This window comes from Eublepharis macularius, chromosome 16, assembly GCF_028583425.1.
Source record: "Eublepharis macularius isolate TG4126 chromosome 16, MPM_Emac_v1.0, whole genome shotgun sequence".
NCBI lineage: Eukaryota > Metazoa > Chordata > Lepidosauria > Squamata > Eublepharidae > Eublepharis > Eublepharis macularius.
In genome coordinates, this window is record NC_072805.1 from 7,681,935 (window position 1) to 7,694,602 (window position 12,668).

The window sequence follows — 12,668 nt, forward strand, 5'->3', positions numbered from 1 at the left end:
ATTTAAAAACTTGCAAACAATATACAATTTGAAAACGGGGTCTCTAATCGTGTTTAATGATTTAGTATTTTGGAACACTTACAGATGGTTCAAAATAGACTAAATTGTTTAAATTTTAAAATAAAGACAGCTCCATTTACCTATCGGGAATGCAAGCAATTTGCTTCTACATTCTCTTTGGAGTATTTCCCCTTAAGTGCTATTGTTAACCATGGTGTATCTTACGAACTGCCTGGGTGCTGACATTCCTCTGCGCCTAGGTTTGTAGCGTCCCCTCCTCTTGCGGCGACATCCCATTGCGAGAAGGATAGTGCAACAGCAAATCAAAATCAGGGAAGAACCAAGTGCTATGGGAAGCAACCATCTCCCCCTTTGCACCCCTTCCCAGGCTGGCCGCTGGCCTTCGTTCTCTGAAGTGTAATTCCTCCCACTGTAGCCTTTAGTTTCATTTAAGTGTTGTTTACTGCTGTTCAGATGGGCTGGGCTGGGCATATGGGATAACATTTTAACGGATGTGAGTGTTGGAGTAGGAAGCAAAGATGCACCGTCTGAATTAGATGTCGAACCTTTCCTTCTGGAAACAACCTCTGTAACTTGAGTGAAACGCTCTTTGCGTGATGCAGTTGTAGATCCTAAATGGGTGGTGGATGCCATGTGGTGGATGGAGCCATTTGCAAGGTGAGGGTGGTTGCTGCTTTGGCTGGCTCCCAGGTCCTGGACCATCGCAGAAGACGCTGCCGTGGCTGGAAGGCACTGTGAACCAGTCGATGCATCCTGGCATTTTTCTGAGTCAGCAGCCCTTCCACTGCTGTGCCTCTCCCATTTATTAAAAGAGGATCTGGTATTCGGCTCTTTAAAAGACAGTTTCTCAAAAACAAGGAGGTCTGGATCCATTCCTGTCAAAGCAGAAATCAAGCACAACAATCATGTTCTTTTTTCCCCCTCCAAGACTGTGCCCAAATTTAGTTCATCTCCTTCCTAAACATGTCAGCTTTTTTGATTACATGAGGCAGTGCTCCCAGATAGCATCTGTTGCATGACCTCCCCTTTTTTGCCTCATCATCTGGATTTATTTCTAAATTTGTTAGGTGCCTTGCCAAGGCAAAACTTGGCTTAAGTCAACATACAGTATAACGACAGAATCACAGTTAAAATACTAAAAAGCAAAACTGTAACTGCCTAACATAAATATCCAGCTCTTAGCCCCAAAACTAATTTAAACAGGTGCCTTTTCCTCTAAATCCCTGCAGAATGGAGCGGTCTCCTCTAGGGAAAGAATTCATGAGATCAGGCACCACAATCGGAACCATGGCTTTCCCGGGTCCCTGCTCACTAAACCTCCAGATCTTAACAAATGGCAAGATTAAAAGCTCCGGTCTGACGGGGCTGCAGGTGCGCCCCCCCCTCACTGAAGTCCGCTTGCTCCAGGATAGTCTTCTGGTGCAGATGTAAGTCCGAATAACTTGCAAGCAAAAAGGCAAAGAGATCTCTCCCTGTAGCACTACAGGGAGCTCAGGAAGGGAGAAAGGGAGGCTTGCTCTACTCCTTCCTCGTTATTTTGTGGGTGGCAGGGAGCAATAGGATGGCCCCCAGGTTCATTACACTCATCACATCTCTGTGTCAACGAAGCCAACTTTTTTCATCTATTAACTTTACCCTTAAAATATAGGAGTTAAGTGCATAGATATTTCACTGCTTGCTACGGCCGATAGAACTTGCAAGCTTATGGAAATTTGCAACTAGTTCAGGAAAGACACTTGTACACCGCTTGGAGGGTACAGGAGACTTTCTTAACCTGATCCCGGAATACCAAGTACAGACGTTTCCGCAGGGAGCCATCAAGCTTCCTTGGGTGAACAGCAGGGCAAAATATTCCTCTCCAACCTCCCAAGAGGCCCCACCGACTCCTAAAATTGGGCATATTTATTATGGCATTTGCTGCAGGAAGTGGCGGGTGATGCAGTCGAGAGAGACTGGAAGTCTACCAAACTGTGTGTTCTGTTAAGGCATAATGCTGAGAACTACTGCAGGAGACAGATCAAGATGGGCAGCCGTGTTTGTCCGTAGCAGTAGAGAAGAGCAGGAGTCCAGCAGCACCTCTAAGACTAACAACATTTGTGGTAGGGGTGAGCTTTCATGAGTCACACCTCACTTCTTCAGATACCTAAAGATACATGAAGAAGTAAGCTGTGACTCATGAAAGCTCATACTCTACCACAAGTTTTGTTAATCTTATAGGTGTTACCGGACTCTTGCTCTTTTCTACTACTGGAGGAAGTGTTCTTTTCTTTCTCACTTCATGTTCCTCCTTCAAACACTGTTGCCCTGCTACTTATCTTTGCACCCCATGCATAATGTTATATTATTTACATGCCCAAAGGCTAAATGTTTTCCAAACTCTCTTACCACTTGGGTCGCCATAAGTTGGAAGCAACTTGACGGCACATAACACACACACACAATATGTAGGTTGTGAGAAAAAGTCCTGTTTTGAGAATGACATCCCCTCCAGTAGTCCTTCTGAGGACTTTATATAGATACACTTTTAATCATTGCATAGCTTTACTATGAAGGGGAGTTGGAGCAAGTGGCCTTTTTTTTCAGACATGGTTTAGACATCTACGAGGCAGGTTAGGGAACAAATATTTTCAAGTGTGGAGTCTTTACCCCTTTCAGATCTCCTCTGTGGTAATGGGCAGACAAGGTATTCCTAAATAATAACCAAAGCAAGAGAGGGGGTTAAGAGGACCTGTACCACCCTTACACCTCAGTTAGACTCTTTCACACATGGTGGATAATGCACTTTCAATGCATATTAGCAACCATTGCTTCTGGATTGTCCTGTTTCATACAGGAAAACCCAGTTGCAAAAGTGTGCCGGAAGTGCATTATCCACCATGCGTTGAGCAAGATTGCCTCACAGTTTTCACATCCACAGGATCCATGCACACCAAAAGCAATTTATTTGTCCACAGTTAATTGAAGAAGCATGAGAGTAGTGGTTGCCAATAAATTTGCTACCCCATTTTTTCTGAACCCTGAACTTGTCTCTGGGGATGTTAGAACATTGATTTGAAGCAGAGCAGCAGAGGGCAGGGAGAAAAACGAAATTAAATACTTTCATAGATTTGCCCTTCTCCTGATCATCTCAGCACCCAAGATGGGTAACAACAACATAAAAATAGGAAAAAATAATAAATATTAAAGTAACAGGTATAAAGTACATGAAAAATAACCCTACTATATAGAAGGCAAGCTGTATTGGCGAAGACTTACTTATCCCCACGCAGGTGCATCGCCGACGACTCTGGCCTTGAGGCCGCTGCAAAGCGCCCGCTTGCCACCAGGAGGGGGCCCACCGAATCAATGGCCTAAACACTCCTCCCTGCACCTCCCCTCAGCGCCCAGCCACTTTGGCCTCCAGGTAACTGCAAAGCACCTGCTTGACACTGGGAGGGCGCCCACCAAATCATAATCCATTGTATTTTTTTACACAACAGGCATATTTAAATAAAGTAACAACATAAACAATTCAAGCCCCCAATGCTTCTCTGCTCTAAATTCTCACCTTCCCAAATCTGTTTTCCTTTTTATAAAAATGGGGGGGGGGGCTTTTACACCCGTATGTAATTTGCTCTTGGAGGCCTTACCTGGTGTGATGTTATATAATACCGCACTGGCCCCCGGCTTCACTATGCAGCTCTCCAGAGCTGGGCAATAAGCGTGGAGGCAGGAAAGGCTTCGATTATTGCTTTCAGAGTAGAAAACTGCCAAATTGCAGGACACTGAAAAAGGGGAGAAGAAAAGCTTTGAGTTGACCAGACGAGACGCTAGCAGATTTGTGCCCCCCAGATCTCCCCTGTGTTTTTAAAAAGGAAATCCCAATCTACGGCTCAAATATTAAAATTACTAAGCATAGAACATAAATATATATCAATATACAAAAATACATGTACTTATTACAGGATCATGTAAAAACTGTTACAGGCCCAAACATAGCCTCAGTTCAGATTAAAATCATACCAAAAACTCAAACAAGAACCTTATGTGACCCTGAGCAAATGTGTTTTGGCCATGTGGCCTTCAGTGGTCAAGCATAGTTATTATGCAGTAACTCCAGACAATGCAATAATATGACAATAATTAATCAATATAGGACCAAGTTGAAATTATGGTCCAATTAATATCAATAACCAGGGTTGGCAGGTCCATATACCTTCCTGGCAGTAGGGATGGACATGGCATTTACCCTGTGCCTCTGGTTTGCGAGCACACACACCTGGTGCATGCGCAATGATGTCATTTCCAGGAGTTACATCATTGCATTGGCCACGGGTGCACTTTTGTGCTTCGCACAAGACTCATTTTGGCCCCAGCAAAGTGAGGGAGCATGCCCGTGGCTGGTGTGATAACATTACTTCAGGAAGTGATGTCACCGTGCCCCCTGGGAGCATGTGCACCATGCATGTTCCCAGGGTGTCTGCTGGTGACAGGGGGCTTGCCACCTTGCGCCAATTGCTCCCGGATTAGCAGGCAAAGGGGGGGAAAACCCAGGAGTTTGCCTGGCACCTGCGGGCACCTGGGAACCCTATCAATAACTCAAGGCAGAGGTCATAGAATCATAGAATCAAAGATGTGCATAAAAAGTCTCATTTGGAATCATCTTCTGCCCTAGTCAGGTACATGTGTCTTGGGTGGTAATTCAGTTGTGTACCTTCCTATTTTGGTCCAAGAAGAATCAATGCTAAGTGCAGTCTGGAGTCATGTAGAACTAGGCCTACTCCCACCGGCATCAGCTCTGTCTTTTGCAAATATGTGATAGATTATGGGAAATAGAATGATGTGTATAATGCATGCATGCATGCATGCATGCATGCATACATACATACATACATACATACATACATACATACATACATACATACATACATCTTACTGAGCAGGATCTAGACTAAGTTGCCAACTTTTCATCAATTTCTCGTTTCCATCGCAGGTCCCCTTTGCATCATTCCCAGGGTTCCCTACTGCCCAGGAGCCGCACTGCATAGGGATCAGTGGGAGGGAAAAGGTTGCATTTCTCTCATGGGAAACTTAGTCCAGATTCAACCTATTGTTCTCTGCTAATATTTCATTTGCAGTATGGATGCAGCTGATTCTACGGAGGCAGAAAAGGAACCCTCACCGTTCTTGAGGAGGCAGCAGGTCTGGCTGCACTGCTGGGCTGAGGCTGCTGAGTATCTTTTCAGGATGTGTGCTCCTCTCTTCTGCGAGGGCTCCAGATCAATGCTCAGTCCTGGGAACTGTCGGATCCAGCAGTTTTTGTAAAATGTGGTGGGTGAGCAGAGGCAGTTTGATCTCCAAACCCAGCCCAAAAGCAAGAAAATGACTTCAGACATGGCCATCGGCAGAATCATCTCAGGGGAAGTCTTCTCTCCAAAGCAGAAGCATAGTCCACTGGAAAGAAGCAGCAGAGACGGGTCACTAGTGCTCGGCTAAAGAGTTTCCTCACAGGTGGTGTCCCTCAGCCTTCAGGGCACACCTGCTGGAAAAACAATGCAGTTTTCTAACAGGTTTCCAGGGCCTTGGATAGCAGTTTGTGGGAGATGGACTCTGAAGTTCTCTCTTCCTGTCCTTCATGCAGTGGTTGATGTTGAGTTGGTTTGGTTTAATGGAATTAAAATAATCTGAAAGTTACTAGCAGACGATTTAAGTCTTTGTTACCATTATGCTAAGGGGGAAAAAGTTAATCTGCTCTCATGTAATGGGTTAATAACTGCATTTATTTCTACTCTGAACCTCGCTAAGTAGAACAAAATTGTTTAAATTGTCTTACTGACCAAGCACTGCTTTATGACATTACTTTGGAGACACTTACTGTCAGGATTGACTATGTGTCTTATGTGATCTAACCAAAGAGACTCCATTTTAATACTGTCAGTGTTTTAAGTGCTTCTTTTGCAGGTGACAAGCAGTCCAGTAATAGTTATCTCAAAGAAGAGGAATGTTATGACTACAACCTTTCCAGCCTTGGGAAAGTTTCACTCTCTCAGCTTCAAGCCGTTTGTTTTGAGAACTATGGGGGGAGGATGGGATTTGCTGGGCAATGCTATTCTGTACCTTAACCTTTGCCTGTCATTCGTAACAATACTCGTGTACCAGCCAAGATATTGCATCTTGGTTAGTGGACTATAATGGTTGTTTATATTCAGTAAAATCTTTTGGAACCAATGGACTCATGTCTAATTGCAAGAGAGAGGCTGGATTGCAACTTTTAATAAGCCACTGTCTGACACTTACAACTCGATCCTAAACAGAGCCGCAGCTTTCTTCTTAGGATTCCATGGCAGTTGTGTGAATTTAAGACAGCAATGCTCACTCAGGGAACTCAGTGAATTTACACTCGAGTAGCCACCCAGAGGATCAGACACCTCATTTCACTGAAGTCTATGGGACTTTGATATGATGTGTATTAGTGAACATGGGCAGAATTGTAGCAATGGAGTTTTCACACAGAAAGCTACTATATCCTCTGAACTCTTCCAAAGCCATTTATGATGGTGCATAATGCTGAAGAGGGGCTATGCATCAGTGTCGAGATTGGTTTTTATCATTTAGCATCACCGGTATAGCACTCAAAAGCACACAAGGAGGTATGTTCCTGCAACACAAGAACCTGCTAAAATACTCAGTAAGAAAGATTAGAAAGAGAGAGACAGAGACAGAGCACCAAGGGTAGTGAGTGACCAATGTGCTAAAAATGAATTTAAACTTGCTTATAGCTGGGACAACTCTCACCTCGATAGCCCAGGTGAGCCTGATCTCGTCAGAAGCTAAGCAGGGTTGGCCTTGGTTAGTAATTGGATGGGAGACCTCCAACGAAGACCAGGGCTGCAGAGGCAAGCAATGGCAAACCACCTCTGTCAGTCTGTTGCCATGAAAACCCCACCAGGGAGCGCCATAAGTTAACTATGACTTGAGGGCAGGATTTCATTCATAGCTGGGACAAGCACTTAAGAGGTAAGCCTGGCCAAAAAAGATGGTTTGTGGGAGAAATTCAAAGGAAGGAAAAGGTTGGTAATGTACATCCCTGGCTACAGGAACACAAGTCTGACATCTGCTATAGGAAAGAGCACTTGGCCAACATACATAGGCAATGCACCACTAAAATTTGCATTCCAAACAGATCTGGAGGGAGAAGTGTCCTAAGCCTTACAGATAAACATTCCTCTAGGCCAGTTCAAGATATTTTGTGGCCTCAAGCAAAGAATTGTGTGCACCACCACTGACCTGGAGTTCAACTGGGGCCTGGCCAGCAGCAGTGGCCAAAGAGGGGATGCCAGTAATCTTCCTGCCACTGGCACAGCCTCTGATGGCTGCTGCTGGGCATTGGTATCATCTTCAAACGTGTCCCAAGTGATTCTCCCTCTGAGGCGGAGGACATCTTGGGAGATTCCCACCGTCCAACCAGGGAGGCAGGAACTAATTTTCTTCCTCTTCCTGTCTGGCGTGTGGGACACCCTCTCTCTCCAGTTCTGTTCCAGGGAGAGCAGTTCTTCAGCAGACCAGCTCTGCTGCCCTTTTTAATCTCTATCTCTCTTATTTATCTTTCTTCTTCCTCAAACCATTCTTTACCTTACTCCTTAGTCCTTCTCCTCCCATTTCCTCTTCTTTTACTCCTCTTGCCAAAGAAAGAAAAGAAGAGGACGATACGGTCTCCAGAGAGTCATCGGACTCTGAGGAAAGCTTCATGGAGGACAGTATGGGCTTTTCCCATGGAACCGTCCTACCGGCGGCGGGAACAAGCCCAGCCGGCACCAGCATGCCTCTTAGGCTGCGTGGTTCCCCAGCGAGGAAATGGCCTCGGAAGAGACGCAGGCCCCTAAACAGCCCCATCTTCCACAGAGGGAGCTTGTTAAAACAGCGCGCCTCAGCCAGCCAGCTGAGAACAGCGCCACCTGGCGGAGCTCAATTTTGGCGGGAAACATCAACGCGACGAGTGATTTCCCGCCTAATCTCAAAGACATGCTTGCCAATCTGGTGGGAGAGACATGGCAGAAACATAATCCAGTAGGAATCCCAGCCCCCCTGGTGGGGGCGGGGGATCCCCGCCCCCACTTACCTGAGCAGCGGGGGGGGGGGTGCACCTACCTTGCGCGCTCCCCTGGGGCATGGAGCACTCCCATGCACCGCAGCCACCAGGATCAGGCCCGTTTTGGCCCGGATCGGGGCTGCTGTGGAGTGTAGGAGCGCTCCTGCGCTCTGCAGCGCTCAAACAGGCCGATCCACAGCAAACTGCCCCCGTTTTCATAAGCTGCACAGTGCAGGAGTGCTCCTGCACTCCACAGCGCCCCAAAATGGGCCCTTTTCGGCACAGATTGGGCCCGTTTTTGAGCCACTGCGGAGCACAGGAATGCTCCTGCACTCCCCAGCGGCTCAAAAATGGGCCTAATCCATGTTGAAATGGGCCCCTTTGGGGTGCTGCGGAGCGCTCCTTCACTCTGCAGTGCCTCAAAACTGGCCCAATCCGCGGCAGAATGGGCCTGTTTGGGCGCTGTGGAGTGCAAGAGCATTCCTGTGCTCTGCAGCGCCTCAAACCGATCGCTCCGCAGCACCCGAAAACGGGCCTGCCCAGGGGCTGTGCGATGACATCACTCCTGAAGTGACGTCATTGCACCTGTGGGGGCACTCCGTGCACACTCACCCCCCTCTCCCCACAGGTAAGTGCCAGGCCCATGTCCCCCGCCAGGAGGTTGAGGGGGCCTGGCAGCCCTATAATCCGGACACCCAGAGCTCCAGCCGACAAGCCCAGGAGGGTCATGTAAATGTTCCCCTGAGCATGTTACCTCCAAAATTCCTGTCAGCAATTAGACTCACTATGAGGGAGGAGATCCTGTCACTTTGCCAGTCAGAAGCACCTTGGCCCAGTAAAGATGCCAGGAATCTCCTCAGCTCTGGCACCATGTGAATGTGCCCATGTCAACCTCCTGGCTGGAGATTTTACAGCAGGCTTTCCCCCTTTGGATCTAGCCCTGCCTTTACATCAGGATCTAGCCTTGCCTTTCCCTGTCAGATGGGTAATGTATAAAGGGCACAAACTTGCCGGTGTCTTTGAACCTTTTAACTTCTTAAGACTACCCAGGAGGGAGGAAATATATAATCTCTGCTGGGCTGAAACCTCTGTTCATAGTGGTGTGGTGTCTACCTCCTCCTCCCTCCATGAGTAAGGCTGTAGCTCTGTGGAAGAGCTTCTGCTTTGTATGCAAAGAATCCAGGTTTGTTCCCCATTAACTCCAGTTTAAAAGGTCAGGTAGATGAGGGGAAAAACCTCTTCCTGAGACCCTGGAGACCTGCTGCCAGTCTGAGGAGATAACACTGACCGGTGGTCTGAGTCAGAATAAGGCCGCTTATAATGGTTATCAGTCAGGGATCCCCACAGAGAGGGAGATCACCCTCAGATAGGGTCTGTAATGACAAGGAGAAGGATGAATTTCTTCAGATGTGAAGGAGGAGGAAATATTCCTACCAGAACAGTCAGCCCAGCTGTCTGAGGGCTACCAGTATTTACTACCTAAGACATTCTCAGCCTTAGGGCTGTAGGAATTACCCTTAGGAGAGTAGGATCCTTAGACTGGGAACACCAAATCCGACCCAGGGAAAAAAGAGTCTCTTCCTAGCGAAGGATCCTCAGAAAAGGACCTCCCATTTCTAGAATATTTGGGGAGACAGTTCAAGGCTGAGTGGTCTAACCATAAGCCAATTAACACTCCCCGAACTTGGTCAACCCCCCCCCCTCCGCTGTACTCACTACCTTTCTTTGCTATGAGTTGTTGCAGGTACCTTTGATCGAAACTAGTGGCTACACTTCAGTCATCTGGGCTCCAGTCAGAGAATGGGCAAGTATCAGTCAGAGACCACTTAGACAAGAGGAGAGAGGCCATGCTAACAAGAGCGTTCGAGGCCGTGGCCATGGCTATTAAGGCCACAGCTATTACCTCAATTGCCTCCAGAGTGTCAGGAGTATGGATATGAAAACTGATCCAAGTCCTCCAGTACAATAGCTGCCCCCATTGAAGGGGCAAACAGAAATGTAAAAGCCAGTACCTTCAAGACAGGCACCATCCTGGATACATTTACCTTTTCTTTCAGGATTATGGTCTCAACAGCAGTAACAAGTCAACACCCTTGACTAAGAGCATGGCCAGAAGATTCACACTCTAAAAATACCATCCTGGCTTACCCCTTTCAGAGAGACAAGCTATTTGGGGTTGCCCTGGAAAAGATCTGGGTTGAGACCTAGGACAGAAGAATGTGTTGCCAAAAATAGTCAAACAATCTGAGAGGCGAGCCATTGGCCCTCAGCCATTTTATTCACAACACACACTACTAAGGTCCAGACAGGATTCCAAGCTACCATCCTGGGGTTAATGTAGACATCCATTTAATAAGGGGGGGGGGTCCTTTCAAGACCCCACTTGTAGTATAGTGGTTAAGTAACTGAACTGTGTTGCAGTACTCTGCTGGTTCAAATCTCACTACTGCCATGAACTTACCATGTGGTCTTGAGTAAACCATTCCTCTCACTACCAGCAACCCAGCTGTATTGTGAGGATAATGCTTACTTTGTCCTAATATCAAACAGATAGTTCTTCACACATGGAAAGAGATCAGACATTGATACCAAGCTCTCTAAGACAGGAGTCGCAAGCTGTCCCTGTGAGAGGACAACTACTCTACCATCAAGCCTGGGTCGACACGCAGGCAGGCCTTAGAAATAGTCTCACAAGGCTATTCCATACAATTCGAAAGCTACCCACCAGAAAGTTTTTGTCATCTCTCTCCTATGCAAAATCTTAACCCAAAAGGTACTCCAGCACCTTCTGGGCATTCAAAGCAGTGGAGCATGTTCCCCACAATGAAAGAGGGTGGGGGGGGTCCTACTCAATCTTCTTCACAGTCCCTAAAAAGAATAGGGACTGGAGGGCGTTATTAGACCTCAAGTTTTTTTAACAAGTTTATCAAATTGCATCACTTCTGAATGGAGACTGTGCTCAGTTGCAGTGACCAATCAATCAGAAGAACACATGACATCTACAAATCTCACAGAAGCATACCTCCATGTACCAATTCTGACAGCCCATCAACAATACCAAAGATTTTATGTGGGGGGGGGGGAAATCAATTGGCAGTTCTGAGCCATCCCCTTTCAGCCTGTCCACCACACCAAGAGTATTCAGAAAACTACTGATCAACCCCATCATATGTCTCAGAGACAGGGGTATTCATGTTCACTGGTACCCAGACGATCTCCTGATCAGTTCAAGCTCAAGAGAAAATCTCACCATAACACTCAATTCAATGCTGACTGAGACTGTCATCAGAGTGCAAAATCACTTCTCACGACACTACTGAAACTTATGGGTTTCCTAGTAGCCAACTACAATGCAATACCTTTGGGGTCGTCTATAGGCAAGACCACTTCAGCCCTTTCTCAGATCTCATTAACAGTAGATCATGGAGAAGACAGATCTTCCCATTCAGGTACCACTTCAGATCAAAACCAGTCTGAGTCAAGGTCACCAACCCAATGCAAAACAAAAGATTCATGACCCCTCAAGAACAACAAATATTTACAGATATAAGAATCACAGGTTAGGCATGTCTTCCTATCAATGTCTTAGAAATGTGAGCAATTTGTCTGGCCCTGTTCCACTTCAGAGATCTGTATGGACAAGGTTGCAGACAAAACATATAAACAAGCAGGGAGGATCCAAGACCTTGAGGCAGCACAAGGAGGCAGCAAGGATATTTACCTGGGAGGAAGGTAAGCCTCGATCAGAACTGAACACATCAAAGGCATATCCAATGTCCAGGCAGACTGGCTGAGGGGACAACAGGGGAATAGTCCCTTAAGTAAGATCTCATCCAATGGATAACATCGCAGTTCGCAACACCTCATGGACCTGTTTGCGTCGCAACATATCCATCAACTACCAGGGTACATGACAAGGTTTGTTCCACCCACAAGCAGATGCCCTGACATTGCTGTGACCATTATGCCTCCTCTATGTATTACTACCCTTACCAGTAACAGACCATGCCTTTCCACCCTCCAACAGATGGTGATATCCCCACCTCTCATTCTACTGACCTCTCCGGTCAAGTTACAGCAGGGACTGATTTGGCCCTCTCATTTAGACTTACTCTGCTTAACCACGTGGAAATAGAAAGGAACACCTTCCTAAGATGGGGATATTCCTGAGAGGTGGCACTCTCCTAGCATTCAGAAAACAGTTCACGCTCAGAATTTACAACTCCTGTTGGAAAGCCCTCACTCAGTGGGCATTTTACACAGCCCTGATCTATTTGAACCGGTGAAGGACGTTCCCCTGAGAAGGCTGAGAATGAAGACCATCTTCCTCATTATGTCCGCAGCTGCCAGAAGAATTAGTCAGACCTGAACTCTGTATCTTTCACAATGGTAAGGTGATACCTCGTACTGTCTTCCAAAAGCATATTCCAGATTCCATAGGTTGCAAGAGATAAGGCTACCATATTTCTACCTGTACCCTAAATAGACGATGGAGAGGCTCTGACACAGCCTACCTGTCAGAAGGATGCTCTAGGCCTATCTGCTCCGAACAGTGCAAATCAGAAAGTCGGACTTATTG

The 12,668-nt window shown here is 46.6% G+C and overlaps 1 protein-coding gene across 1 annotated transcript; it reads right to left on the reverse strand.

The window, feature by feature from the left end:
- Nucleotides 1–192: 192 nt before the first annotated feature.
- Nucleotides 193–5,414, reverse strand: MANSC4 (MANSC domain containing 4). Its single transcript, XM_055000822.1, has 3 exons — nt 5,183–5,414; nt 3,651–3,785; nt 193–896 (listed from the first exon to the last, which is right to left on the reverse strand). Exons 1-3 carry the CDS (start codon nt 5,412–5,414, stop codon nt 193–195), a joined length of 1,071 nt encoding a protein of 356 aa, XP_054856797.1.
- Between the last annotated feature and the right edge of the window lie 7,254 nt (nt 5,415–12,668).